Raw genomic sequence first — 15,143 nt, forward strand, 5'->3', positions numbered from 1 at the left:
AATATTTATTTCCCAGGCCCTGTCCACTTGAAGCCATGTCTCAGTTATCCCCACAATATCGTATCTGCCAATTTCCAAAAGAGCCTCAAGCTCATCCATCTTATGTTTAATGCTTCATGCATTCATGTATAGTATTTTTAATTTGTTACTGCTCTCACCCTTCCCATCAACCCTTATTTCACTCAACCTTACAGCATGATGCCTTTCCGAGTTTTCTGCCTCATTGATACAGTTGTCTTTCTTGACTTCTCTTGTTCTAACTTTCCCTGTTTCCTTTTTAAACATCCAGCTTGTCCCCTCCCCCCCGCTACTTAGTCAGTATGGACTTGTTGGGCCAAAGGGCCTGTTTCCACACTGCAGGGATTCTAATTTTAATTACAGTGTGAATTGCTTCTGGAATACAATACCTCACATTTACTTTTAAAATAAGAAAAAGCTATATATATTTTGAGGAGGCCTGGTCTAGACCACAACAGCCAGGTGAATCATTCTGCCAGAGATTCTTTCCACTGCATGCATCTTGCCCTCATTTCCTCTTGTAATACATTTCCAGGAATTTTGTTTTTTCACTCATCACTATGAGAGTAACACTTTCATCCAAAACCAATTGCTTTTGCTTTATTGTCAGGATCCTATATTCCTTCTCTCATCATCAGGTCAGTTGCCTCGCACTTCATTCAGTCAGGTAGTGATGTTTAGATTTGCATAGCTGGGCCAGATTGAACCATCAGGAATGGGAGTGAGTGAGTTTTTGTTGCACTGTGTTCTCACTATCTCTCTCTGATTGTTATGTATTTCTTGTTTGTTTCCACAGGAGATTCTGTTGACAAAATAAAAAGTTGGCTGGAAGATTGTGGGTAAGATGTTGTCTGAATTCTGAAACGTTTGCAACAAAAACTTCCAGCTCGGCGAACAGAACCACAACAACGAGCACCCGAGCTACAAATCTTCGCACAAACTTTGAATCTTGTAATAAATTTTCTCATTCGTGGAACTATTCTTCTTAAATCTTCTTTGAATTCTGTAAAGGACTTTCACATTCTTCCTAAAGTATGTTGATTGGAAGTAAACACAAAACTGCTGTCCATGACCCTCATGATTTTATAAACCTCTATAAAGGTCACACCTCAGCCTCTGATGCTCCAAGGAAAATAGCCTCTCCCTATGGTTCAAACCTTCCAGCCCTGCCAACATCCTTGCTTATCTTTTCTGAACCCTTCAAATTTCACAACATCAGTCCTATAGCAGGGAGACCAGCCTATCACTTTCAAAGATTAATACCACTGAAGTCCAAGATCACTCTTATTGAACTGTGTCATTAGGTTTAGTTGCCTCCCCCGAACATTCTGCCAAAATACATCACCTCAAACTTCTTATTTTAGATCCAAGACCTCTTGCATGAACATTCTGCTGGCCTATGTCTTGTTACAATGAATTTGCAACATACTTCTTGTTTGCCACAGCTCCAAGTTTGGTATCATTGTAAAAAATTGCACATTTCTTCTATATTCCAAAAGTCAAGTTATTTATAAATAGAAGAAAATAGCAGTGCTAATACAGAACATTGGAGATACCAATGTGTACTTTCCTCCAAGCTGAACAATACCACATCTTGTTGTTTTCTATTCTAAAGTCAACTTTAAAAAAAAAATTAGGTTGTCATTAATCCTTCTATTCCAAGCCTTACTTTTCTAAAACAATCTTCATTGCTAAAATCCAGTATAAAAATCAATGCATTCCCTTCATCAAGTTTCACTGGTTTCCTTCATCAAAAGGTTTAATCATGTTTCTCAATTGTGATTAGAATTTTACAAATCCACATGGGACTACATTATTTCACTCAAAACTCTCAAAGTGCTGGTGATGTTATTTTTGATTACTTCAGAAGCAGAAACTTCTTTATTATTGTTAAACAGGCTGAATTTGCAATGTATTGCAGATGTAAAACATGGAAATGATGATTGAAAGATAAAGTAACTTGCTGTTGAGACAAGTTGGAAAGGCTTCGTGGATGCAATTCCCACTCAGCTCTATCAGTGATAAATGGGAATTTTGAGCCCAGAGTAATGGTCTGAACTCAACATTGTCTGATAATTTAGTTTATTTATCTATTATTTATTTAATTCCTGAGAAATCCACTTATTTGTAGAAAATAGTAAGTTAATAAATAATGTAAGATCGAGCAAGCCCAGGTCTTATGATGCTTCTTAATGTCTTTTTAATAACATCTGCAAAAAGCATGATTTTTGAATTTAAAAATAATGATTGACAAACTGTAGTGTTTAGGATAGCCAGATGGATTTCATAAAATATGAGTTCTCTGATTGGGCCTGTTAAGCTTGTCCAATAGGTGAGTCCTGGCTGGCAGATATAAACAGAAGTGTCAGGTATTCTACTCACCCTCAGAGCGAGCTCTAAGCTAACTGTCATGGATATGCATGTATAAATAAAGCATGACTTGGTGGTGGGATATTGAAGTTATTTCACAAACAAACAGAACATTTTAGGAACCAGTCATTCTCTAATATCAGATTTCAGTCTGCATCTCACAACATAGAACAGAAAACATGCCCTTTGGCCCATCATGTCCATGCTGACCATGATGCCATTCTAATAATAGTTTTGGAAGTCCACCTGCTTGCAAACATAGTCCCCAGCTGACTTGCTATGTCTGACTTCTGGTGGATAACCCAAAATGCTCATTGGAACCCCCCAGAAGTCTCAGCACATTTATTCCATGGGAGTAATGCATGAAGCTAAGTCTTATGAAGGGCAATTTCCCTGCTCCCTGGATCGCCTGAAAATGTGCCATAGTCTTATTGAGACATACAACATAGAAACAAGCCCTTTAGCCTCCATCTCTTTGTTGACCAGCAAACATTAAATACACTAATCCCATTTACTTACATTTGGTCAATTGCCTACAATACTCTAGCATTTTAAGTGCTCTTCCAGATATTTCTTAAATATTAAGAGTACAGCTCCCTCCTCCACCATCCTCTTGACAGCATGTTGCATTACTCTACCACTGTCCGGGTGAAAAAACCTTTCCTCAGATGTCCTGTAAATCACTTTCCTCAGCTTTAAATTTTATCCTCTGATCTTAGGTATGTCTGTCAGGGGGAAAAGATTTTTGTTCTGATCAATGAAGACAAGAGTGCCAAATATCTTTTTCACCACCTTGTGACTCCACTTTCAAGGGACTATGCACCTGCACTCCTCAGTCTTTTCATTTGCAACACTCCCAGTGACCTACGAGTCCTGCCCTGGTTTGTCTAACCAAAGTGCAACACCTTCTATTTATCTAAATTAAACCCTATCTGCAATTCCTGAGTCTATTGGCCCATCTGATCAAAGTCCCATTGTACTCTGAAATAATCTTCTTCATTCTCCATTACACCACCTATTTTGGTGTCACCTGTAAACTTACTGAGCATGCCTCTTATATTCACATCCAAATCACTTATATAAATGATAAAAAGCATTATTAAATAAAAATAAATTAACTTTAAAGAAGTATTTTAAGTGTCTCCTTCACAGGCCCTGCAATCTCCTCCTTTGCCTCCAAACTTAGCCTCGGATACACCTCTACAAGCACTGGAGATTTATGCACCTTTATGCCTGCAAGAGCATCTAATATCTCCTCTTTATTAATCTTAACATGTTCTAGAAGCTCACCAGCCTAACTGAAATCTTCAGCCGCAATGCTTACAAAAAGAAAAATATTCAATTTTGACCACACCCATGCTCCCTGTATAGTTTGCTCTTTTAGTCTCTAATAGAACATAGAACAATACAGCGCAGAACAGGCCCTTCGGCCCTTGATGACCTGTGAGCTATTCTCGGCTCGTCCCCCTACACTATTCCAAAATCATCCATGTGCTTACCTAAGGATTGTTTAAATCTTCCTAATGTGGCAGAGTTGACTACCTTAGCAGGTAGGACATTCCATGCCCTTACCACTCTCTAAATAGTTCCCAGTCTCTTGGTAATGCCCCTTCTCTTAATATACTTACATGAAGTCTTGGGATTTTCCTCCATCCTATCTGTCAAGCAATTACCCACACTCTCCATAATTTTGAAGGCCTTCCCCTGATTTTTAATATGTTATTCTGATATATACTTCCTTCTTCCTTAATAAAACTCTCACTATCTCTAGACATACAGGGTCCCCTTGCCCTTCACCCTTAGATGAACATCTGGCCCTGAATTCACACTAAACTACAGAGGCCAGTATCCTGTCACCGCATCTCCCTTTATTTGCATGTGCATAGTACAGGGACTCTGACGAACCATCTCAGAGCTATTCCATACAGTGAGAAGACTCTTTGAATCTCCTGTTTCTTTTTTTATTAAACAGTATAAAATACAGTTAACAATAAACAGAAATCAGCAGTTCACAAAAAAACCCACTATATTCAGGGGAAAGGGCAGCAAAGCCAAACCCCAAAACCCACAGTTCAACCAGTTTTCAGGGAGATGAGGACAAACCTCAAATCCCACTTCCATTCATTACAAAAATAACAGTAACAAACACAGGTAAGACAGTGCAATCAAAAGAGAAACAGTGCATAGAACACAGACTCAATATAGCTTTAAAAAAAAGACATCGAACACCTGTCCACACCACATACTAATCAGATCATCCAGGCTAGCTTTCCTGCAGGACAGTCATTGGCCTTCCTGTCTCTGGCCACCCTACATACTAACTGACCCTCCCCAGGCCCATTTTCCTCCAGAACTGATCATCGAGTAGCCAGCTCTCAGTCATCCCGTGTACTGACCAGACTACCTCCGGTCGCTTTCCTACGAGCCAGCTATTGGCATTCCAGTTACTGGTCACCCTGCATACTGACTAGCCCTCCCCAGCTTGCTTAGCTCCAGCAATCGCCTGTTTTTTTTTTAAGCACCCATGGTGTGTGTGTATACGTGTGAGACACAGTGAAAGACACAAAGTGCATGAATCTTTATTCAATTTCCACCACCAGGAAGATAGGAAAACACCCGGGTGGCCAGTGACAAACACTGCCCTTCACATCAAAGGGCAGCGCTGTGTGATCAAAACAGTGAAGGGGAGGGTAGGGACTAAATCAAAATAGAGTTGGAGGGAGAAATAATGCACTCCACTCCCTGCGGCGCCCACCTCTCCCTGAACAACTCCAGGGTGTTGGTTGACACCGCGTGCTCCTTCTCCAAGGACACCCGGGCCTTAACGACCCCCTCCACGGCCCGCTGCCTGGACCTGTTTCGCCTGTTTTATATCTATCAGTGAGGTCTCCCTGATTGGCCCAGATTAACAGCCCAAACAAGATTGTATACTCAATGAAACGCACCTGGCCAACCATGCTCCAATCCCAACAACTACTTTTAAAAGATTCCCACTTTCCAAATTCAGACTTACCTGCAAGTAACTGTGTTGCCAGGTCCTAGCTAATGATATTGAAATTGATATTGTACTTCACCTCTGCACTATCCTTATCCCTTACCATAATGGCTTTGAAACGTATAGGTCTCTGTCCTGAAAATGCTTACCCATTGAAAGTGCAGCCACTTGACCGGCTTCATTTTCTGGGATTAGACCTCCCATTGCCCCATCTCTTGTAGGTCTATCTGCACACTGGCATGAGTAGCTTTCCTCGGTACATTTTAAAAATTCCACCTTGCTCAAATCTTTCACTGCTGAAAATGTGTTGCTGGAAAAGCGCAGCAGGTCAGGCAGCATCCAAGGAGCAGAAGAATCGACATTTCGGGCATGAGCCCTTCTTCAGGAATATTCAGTAAAGCATTTGATATGGTTCTCCATGGTAGGCTATTGCAGAAATCGGAGGCATGGGATTGAGGGTGATTTAGCAGTTTGAATCAGGCAAATTGGTTAGCTGAAAGAAGACAGAGGTTGACGGAAAATGTTCATCCTGGAATTCAGTTACTAGTGGTACAAAAATCTGTTTTGGGTCTACTGCTGTTTGTCATTTTTATAAATGACCTGGATGAGTAAATGCCTTACTGAAATCCATATACACCACATCAACCGTTGTACCCCCTTCCACCTGTTTGGTCACCTTCTCAAAGAACTCAAAGTTTGTGAGGCACGACCTACGCTTCACAAAACTGTGTTGACTATCTCTAATCAAGTTATTCCTTTCTAGATGATTAGAAATCTCTTATAACTTTTAACTTTTCCCAACACTTTACTCACAACCTGGATGAGGGCAAAAAAGGATGGGTTAGCAAATTTATAGATGATGCTAAGGTCAGTAGAATTGTGGATAATGCTGAATTATGTTGTAGATTACAGAGGGACATAGATAAGCTGCAGAGCTGGGAAATGGAGCTTAATGCAGAAAAGTGTGATATGATTCTTCCTGAGGAAACCCATGCAGACATAGGGAGAATGCACAAACTCTACACAGACTGTTACCCAGGGCCAGAATTGAACCTGGGTCCCTGGCACTGTGTGATAGCAGTGCTAACCACTGAGCTGTTAATAAGCCATACAATGTGTTAGCTTTTATTAGTAGAGGGACTGAGTTTCAGAACCATGAGGTCGTGCTGAAGCTGTGCAAAACTCTGGTGCTGCTGCACTTGGAGCACTGTATTGCATACAGTTCTGGTCACTGCATTATAGGAAGGATGTGGAAGCCTTGGTAAGGGTTCAGAGGAGATTTACTAGGATGTTGCCTTGTATGGAGGGAAGGTCTGTCAAGGAAGGGCTGAGGGACTTGATGCTATTTTTATTAGAGAGAACAAGATTAGAAGCTGACTTAATTGAGACATATAAGATAATCAGAGGGTTAGATAAGGTGGACAGTGACAGCCTCTTTACTCAAATGGTAATGGTTAGCACGAGGGGACATAGCTTTAAATTGAGGGGTGATAAATATTGGACAGATGTCAGAGGTAGTTTCTTTACTCAGAGGATTGTAGGGGTATGGAACACACTGCCAGCATCTGGCCCTGAGGGCTTGTCTACCTTAATGCAATTTAAGATACTCAAAACTTCCTCCTTCAATATGCTGACATTCTTTAGATTTGGAAATGCCAGTGTTGGACTGATTTGACCTCTTGGATTATAACCTGGTGTTGTGTGATTTTTAACTTTTACATTCTCTAGAATATTCACATATTCATCCCTGACCTCGTCTTCAGTGATGTCCTTCTCTTCGGTGAACACCGATACAAATTACTCATTAAGGATCTCTCCCACTTTCTGTGGTTCCTTTCATAACTTCCATCCTTTGCCCTTGATTGAGCCTACTCTTTCCCCTGCTACCTCTTTCTTCTAATATATGCATAAAAAGTCTTAGGATTCTCCTTGATCCACTTCAGTAAAAAAAATTCATGACACCTTTCTAATACTGTGTTTAAGATCCTTCCTTATTTCTCGATATTCCTCAAGGACTTGGTCAACTTGAAGCTGTCTTGATTTATCATATGCTTCCTTTTTCCTTTTGACTAAGCTTACGATTTCCCTTGTCTTACATGGTTCCTGAATCCTACCATTCCTATCCTTCAGTTTTGCAGGGGCATGCTTGCCCTGCACTTTAATCAACTGATACTTAAAAGCCTCCCACATACCACACATATATTTGCCCTCAAGTAACTGCTTTCAATCCAAATTACACAGGTGCTAGGAGAAAGTGAGGACTGCAGATGCTGGAGATTAGAGTCGAGAGTAAAATGCTGAAAAAGCACAGCCAGTCAGACAGCATCCAAGGAGCAGGAGAATCGACATTTTGGGCAAGAGCCCATTATAGAGTTTTGTCTAATTTGAATGAAATTGGCCCTTGCCCAATTCAGTACCCTCATGAGGGTTACTGTTGTCCTTTTCCATGACTAATTGAAATCTTATGGAGTTATGGTCACTGTTACAAAGCGGAGGTTGACCCCCTCCTCTGAGAACTAAAACCAAAACACCAAAGGATCTGTCTTGGGTTCACTGCTGTTTGTCATTTTTATGAACGACCTGGATGAGGGCATAAGGGATGGTTTAGTAAATTTGCAGATGACACTCAGATCAGTGGAATTGTGGATTATGCCGAAGGATGTTGTAGGTTACAGAGGGACATAGATAAGCTGCAGAGCTGGGCTGAAAGGTGGCAAATAGAGTTTAATGCAGAAACGTGTGAGGTGATTCACTTTGGAAGGAGTAACAGAAATACAGAGTACTGGGCGAATGGCAAGACTCTTGGTAGTGCAGATGAGCAAAGAGATTTCGGTGTCCATGTCCAAAGATCCCTCAAAGTTGCCACCCAGAGTGATAGGGCTGTTAAGAAGGCATATGGTGTGTGAGCTTTTATTAGTAGAGGAATCGAGTTTCGGAACCATGAGGTCATGCTGCAGCTGTACAAAACTCTTGTGTGGCCGCACTTGGAATATTGCATGCAGTTCTGGTCACTGCATTATCAAAAGGATGTGGAAGCTTTGGAAAGGGTTCAGAGGAGATTTACTAGGATGTTGCCTGTTGTGGAGGGAAATTCTTATAAGGAAAGGTTGAGGGAGTTTTTTTTTAGATTAGATTACTTTACAGTGTGGAAACAGGCCCTCCGGCCCAACAAGTCCACACCGACCCACCGAAGCACAAACCACCCATACCCCTACATTTACCCTTTACCTAACAGTACGGACAATTTAGCATGGCCAATTCACCTGACCTGCACATCTTTGGACTGTGGGAGGAAACCGGAGCACCCGGAGGAAACCCACGCAGACACGTGGAGAATATGCAAACTCCACACAGTCCGTCGCCTGAGGCGGGAATTGAACCCGGGTCTCTGGCGCTGTGAGGCAGCAGTGCTAACAACTGTGCCACCGTGTCGCCCACTAAACTGTTGAAACTGTTTTTATTAGAGAGAAGATGATTGAAAGGTGACTTAACTGAGACATGCAAGATAACCACTGAATTACTTATCAGTTTCTTCCTGATTGTCCTTTTAATGATGATAAAGGTGTCATCTACATACCAAATCCAGAGTTTGGGTTTGATGGAGGGGAAGGTCGTCCATTCCAAGTACTGCATTACTGCTTCTGTTGTCATTTCTGATATCGGTGACCCCATTGGTGTGCCATTGATTTGCCTGTACACTTGTCAATTGAATGTCAAGTGAGTTTTGAGGCATAGGTCTCATAGTTTTAATATGTTGTTTTTGTTGATGCTGCTGGTGTCATTGGGTATTCTAACTCTTTTGTCCAATAATATGGCAATAGTATTCTTGGCAATGTCTACAGATGTGAAGAGTGTTGTTACATCAGATGAAATCACTATTTCATTCTATTCTACTGTGATGTTTCTGATGATGTTGAGGAACTCTTGGGAGGAGTGAATAGAGTGTTTGGAGTATTCTATTAGGTGTTCCAGTCTTGTTTGCAGCTCCTTAGCTAGCCTGTAAGTAGGTGTCCCTGGGAGTAATAAATAAATAGGTCGATGGGGTGCTCATGTTTTGTGAACCTTGAGTAGTCTGTAGAATTGGGGTGTGTTGGATCTGTCGGGTTTCATCTTTTGCAGATCTATTTTGCTGATGTTTCCTGTACTGTAGTTGCATTAGTGTCATGGTAATCCTGTTCACGAGTCCTGTTGGTAAATAGCAGTAACACAGAGTAGTTTGTTTGCTTTTCCTGGCTCGTACTGGTTAAGTACTACTGTCTACTACTAGTCCAAAGATGTGTAGGTTAAGTGGATTGACTATGTTAAATAGCCACAGTGTCCAGATATGTGCAGGCTATGTATATTGACCATGAGAAATGCAGGATTACAGAGATAGGGAGAGGGGTGATCAGGGTGGGCTGCCCTTCAGAGACTTGATGGGCTGAATGGCCTGCATCCACACTGTAGGGATTCTATATTTTTTCCTTATATGATCATTTATCAAAATCAGTGAAAGTTGATGTAGTACCACAAACAAATGAAAAGGTAGCTGAAACTTTCCTCAAAGGTGAAGTATGACACCATTAATTGAAGCACAAAAAACAGATTTTATTTTCAATAAATTAGCATAGTTAATGCATACTAAAGTAAAAGCTGAAGGAAATCTGGAGAACTTGAAGAGTCCATTAAGAAAGGAATGATGTGAGAAAATGCTGATGGCGTCCTCACAGACCGTCAGAGGAAGAATGGATGTTAGATAATGATAATACCAGTTATCACAGAGAGATATTTTGAGAAGCACATGAAATTCCCATGTCAAGATGTAGGGATCAGAAAGATTCAGATGTTGATAAAATAGATATTTTAATTGGTCAAAATTGCATAAAGTTGTTGAGCAGCTTTGTAACGCATGCCATATTTATCAAATGTGGGTTAATGTCAATATGTAATTAAACCAGTATCCCTAATTCCAAACTGTTTTTTGAACAACCATTAAGTTATGAACATGTGGGTTGTGTGGGATCAATACATAAATTAAAAGTCAGAAATGATTATGTCTTTCCACTATAGATATGACTACTGATGTTTCAGAAGTTATTCCCTTAAAAACAGTCAGAACTATGGTAGCGGTGGAACAAACTAGTACAGTTTTTCACTCATACTCCACTAACATAAATGCAGCCTATCAAGAACTTTTCAAGATATTTTCAGTTATTTGGGGATTGAATTGAAATTTACTGAATATTGCCAAAGTGTTTTGGAGATGTAATACCAGATTCTCAAAACCATCCTCAAAGCCCCTTGTTATGAATGCCAAATGATTGGTACAAAGGACTAGTTTTTCTCCTATTTGCAATGGGGGTTTTCAAAATGCATGCACTGTCTGCAGCCCATTTAAATTAGCTAGCGGCCATAAAATAACTCGAAAAACTGATTTGAGATAAATTGTTAAGTCAGAGAAATGAATCTTCAATGTTAGAGTATGTGTCCACATTTGAGTAGTTAAACATTCAACAATCAGAAATCTCAAAGCAGGAGTTTTTTTTTGTACTGCTTCCTTTACAAGGTGAGCTTCTAAAAGCAAAATTCAGTGATCACTAGAAAGTAATTAAAATAGCTAGTCCAATAACATATCTAATTCATATTACTGATCATAGGAAAAAGACTTCATTATGTCAAATGAACATGTTGAAACTGTCATAAAGAATGTAATGAGAATGTACAGGTGTGTCAGTTATAAAGTCTAGTAAAGGGGTATAGAACAAAGAATGACAGCAAAGGAGAAATGGATAATTCCCAAGTGAGCTTCCTGCAATTAGAACATAAACATGGAACGTAGAACAGTACAGCACAGCCCTTGATGTTGAGTCGGCTTTTTATCCTACTTTAAGATCAAACTAACTTATGTACCCTTTATTTTACTATTATCTATGCACCTATTCAAGAGTCGCTTAAATGTCCTGAGTGTATCTGACTCTACTACCACTGCTGGCAGTGCATTCCATGCACTCTCTGACATCTCCCCTAAACCTCCCTCTAATCACCTTAAAATTATGGACCCTTGTGATAGCCATTTCTGTTCTGGGAATTTATTCTATCAATGCCTCTCATTATCTTGCACACCTTGATCTAGTCGCCTCTCACCCTTCTTCACTCCACTGAAAAAAGCCTTAGCTCCCTCAACCTTTTCTCCATAAGACATGCCCTCCAGTTTGATCTTTGAGTGGAGTAAAAGGTTGACACAATATCAAAGGTCAAATGGCCTGTACAGTGTTGTACTGTGCTATGTTCTATGATCTATGTTCTAACAGCAGGAAGTTCACTTCCTCCAGTTTATTAGATTAATAAATTCAGAGATATTAGAGAAATGGTATCTGGAGAAAGATCAACAGGAAGATACAATTAGATTGTTCAAAAAATACAAAGATGTTTGAATGTAAATATATACTTGGGTGTTCCACATTAACTGAACATGACATTGATGTCAGTAATTCAGACACAATAAACCAAACTCTATAACTCTATAACCCAAAGAAACAGCCCAAAGTAGCAAAAAAAAACTTGATACATATTGGCTATCAATCAATCGGTTGAACTACAGTCATCGGAGTTCTCCTTTGGTATTGGTTCCTGAACCAGATAACTTAGTTGTGTTATGTGTTGACTATAAAAAAATTAGTGCAATCACAAAGGTGGATGTATACCCTATTCTCAGACTAGAAGATTGCATTGAAAGGGTTATTTTATCTAAAAAAAGAAAGGCAAGTACTATTGACAGCAATGATAAAGGAAATTTTCACATTTGTCACAACCGATGAAGGCGACAAAATTGACTATAGACAGGAGGTGGAAGACCTGGAAACATGGTGCACTGAGAACAACCTTGTCTCAATGCCAGCAAAGCCAAGGAACTCATTACTGACTTTCGGCTGGATGTTACTCATGCCCCTCCACACATTAACAGCACAGAAGTGGAACGAGTGGAGAGTGTTAAGCTCCTGGGAATGGTCATCCACAACAACTTTCTTGGACTCTTCATGTGGACGCAGTGATTACAAAGGTCCAACAACGTCTCTTCTTCCTCAGGCAGCTGAGAAATTTTGGCATGATGGCAAATACCCTTGCCAACCTTTATAGGTGCGCCATCGAGAGCATTCTGTCTGGATGTATCACTACCTGATATGGCAACTGTACCATTTAAGATCGGTGATGGTTACAGAGAGTGGTGAACTCGGCCTGGACAATCACAAAGGCTAACATCCCATCTATAGCATTCATCTACTGGGCCCACTATCAAGGAAAGGCCACTAGCATTCTCAAAGATCCATCCCACCCTGACAATGATTTTTTTGCAACCACTATCATTGGGCCATTCAGCCACTTGAGCTTTTCCACCATTCAGTGGGGTGATGGCTGACCTGTGGCCTAAGGCCATATATTGCTATAATGCTTATCGCCTTTATCTCTTTGATACCTTTGCTTAACAAAAAATTATTAATTTCACTTTTCCACAACTGATCTCTCAATTGGAAGAGCAAAGTCAACATGGATTTAGTAAGGGGAGGTCGTGCCTGACAAACCTGTCGAAGTTCTTTGAAGAGGTGACAAGTAGGTTAGACCGGGGAAACCCAGTGGATGTGGTCTACCTAGACTTCCAAAAGGCCTTTGATAAGGTGCCACACCGGAGGCTGCTGAGCAAGGTGAGGGCCCATGGTGTTCGAGGTGAGCTACTGGTATGGATTGAGGATTGGCTGTCTGACAGAAGGCAGAGAGTTGTGATAAAAGGTTCTTTTTCGGAATGGCAGCCAGTGACAAGCGGTGTCCCGTAGGGTTCAGTGTTGGGGCCGCAGCTGTTCACATTATATATTAATGATCTGGATGAAGGGACTGGGGGCATTCTAGCGAAGTTTGCCGATGATTCAGTTGAATATAGTGAAAAGAAGGCTCGACAATTTACTTAAATATGAACATTTATTGAGTAATAATAGAAGGTGAAAAGGGAAGAAAAACAAAACAATAAGCCTTACACCCTTCTGCCCATCAGGGACCCCTCAATCAACACTGGTCTGCAGACTTAGGTTGTTCCTGGCACCATTTACAATCCCAGTCTAAGGTGAAGTCCAATGACTTGGAACAAAACTTTCTCTCTTATGCAGTGTAACAAACAGCAAGGCACGGAAAACAGCAACAGAAGGCAAAACTACTGGCTAGTACAGAAAACACAGCTTAAGAACAGCAAGCTGAAGCAGCCATCTTTAGACTGGATTCATTCAAGGTCATGCACCTGTCAAGTATCTTCAACAGTTTTAGCCCTTCAGCCCATCCTATATAATCTATTTCCTCATGCAGCTGTTGAACATCATCATTAATTTTAGCCTCCGGCCCATCCTATACAATCCAGCCCAATGATATTTGACAGTGCATGTTGCAATTGCAAATGCAAACGCAAATCAGCGACAGCAACAGCCATGCAAGAATGAAAAATAATAGTGTGTAACCTACGCAGGAGATTAAAACTAAAACAAAAATAACTAGCATTAATATGAATAGGACAACAATATGGTGTATCATCAAACCAGTGGTCACAGTGGCCTTTGGGGGGCAACTTTTATATTTTTATCCCACCTCCGATGTACGATCAATTTTCTGAATGATTGTAGCATTGTGTGGTAACTACCTCCAAATGCAGAAACCCCCTTTTGAGCTACAGTTTACATGGTATCAAACAATACAGCTCTAATGTTCATCAGGCTTTACCTTCAACTTCTTTCACTTTCAACTTTTATTTTTTCCAGGATTCCCTTAACACAGACTCCTACACCACCTGAGTCTTAGTTAGACTTCTTTTACATACACGAGGTAAAAACAATGACTGCAGATGCTGGAAACCAGATTCTGGATTAGTGGTGCTGGAAGAGCACAGCAGTTCAGGCAGCATCCAAGGAGCTTCGAACCCTGGTTCAACCTCACTTAAAGTACAAAGGTCTGGGTGCCACAATTTCAGAAGGATATGTTGACATTTGAATTTGGTCACATAGTTTTATGAGAATATTGCTTGTACTTCAGCAGTTATGAAGACAAATTAGACTTGTTTCTCTCAAATTTAGAATGTTAAATGATTATCTGATCAAAGTATTCAAGATAATAAAAGGAAAATACAGTTTAGATAAAAATATGTTATTGCCATTGGTTGGGGATTCTACTGCATTTGGAGGTAGTTACCACACAATGCTCTTCCAAGAATTTAGAAACCTCATCCTTAATGATGGATTCTAGAATTTTACCAACAATCGAATTGGTCTATAATTTTCCATCTTTTGCCTTGATCCTTTTTTGAACAAGGGGGTTACAACAGCGATCTTCCAATTATCTGGGACTTTCCCTGACTCTAGTGACTTTTAAAAGATCTCAACCAACGCCTCCGCTATTTCCTCAGCCACCTCCCTCAGAACTCTAGGATGTAACCCATCAGGGCCAGGAGATTTATCAATTTTAAGACCTTTTAGCTTTTCTAGCACTTTCTCTTTTGTAATGGCAACCATACTCAACTCAGCCCCCTGACTCCCTTTAATTGTTGGGATATTACTCATGTCTTCCACTGTGAAGACTAACGCAAAGTACTTATTAAGTTCTCCTGCTATTTCCTTAGGCTTTCTATAGGTATGTCAGGAATAAAAGAATGACTAGGGTAGGAATAGGTCCAGTCAAGGATAGTAGTGGGAAGTTGCGTGTGGAGGCTGAAGAGATTGGGGAGACACTGAATGAATACTTTCCGTCAGTA

The 15,143-nt window shown here is 40.4% G+C and overlaps 1 protein-coding gene across 3 annotated transcripts in view; it reads left to right on the forward strand.

Annotated features, from left to right (window-relative positions):
- Nucleotides 1-15,143, forward strand: part of tespa1 (thymocyte expressed, positive selection associated 1) — a 100,611-nt gene that overhangs the window by 21,655 nt on the left and 63,813 nt on the right. For all 3 annotated transcript variants that reach the window (XM_043676971.1, XM_043676970.1, XM_043676972.1), the window contains one exon: nt 815-857. In XM_043676971.1, coding sequence (XP_043532906.1) covers nt 815-857 — 43 coding nt within the window. The remainder of the gene's footprint in view (nt 1-814; nt 858-15,143) is intronic.

Source organism: Chiloscyllium plagiosum, chromosome 35, assembly GCF_004010195.1.
Source record: "Chiloscyllium plagiosum isolate BGI_BamShark_2017 chromosome 35, ASM401019v2, whole genome shotgun sequence".
Classification (NCBI taxonomy): Eukaryota; Metazoa; Chordata; class Chondrichthyes; order Orectolobiformes; family Hemiscylliidae; genus Chiloscyllium; species Chiloscyllium plagiosum.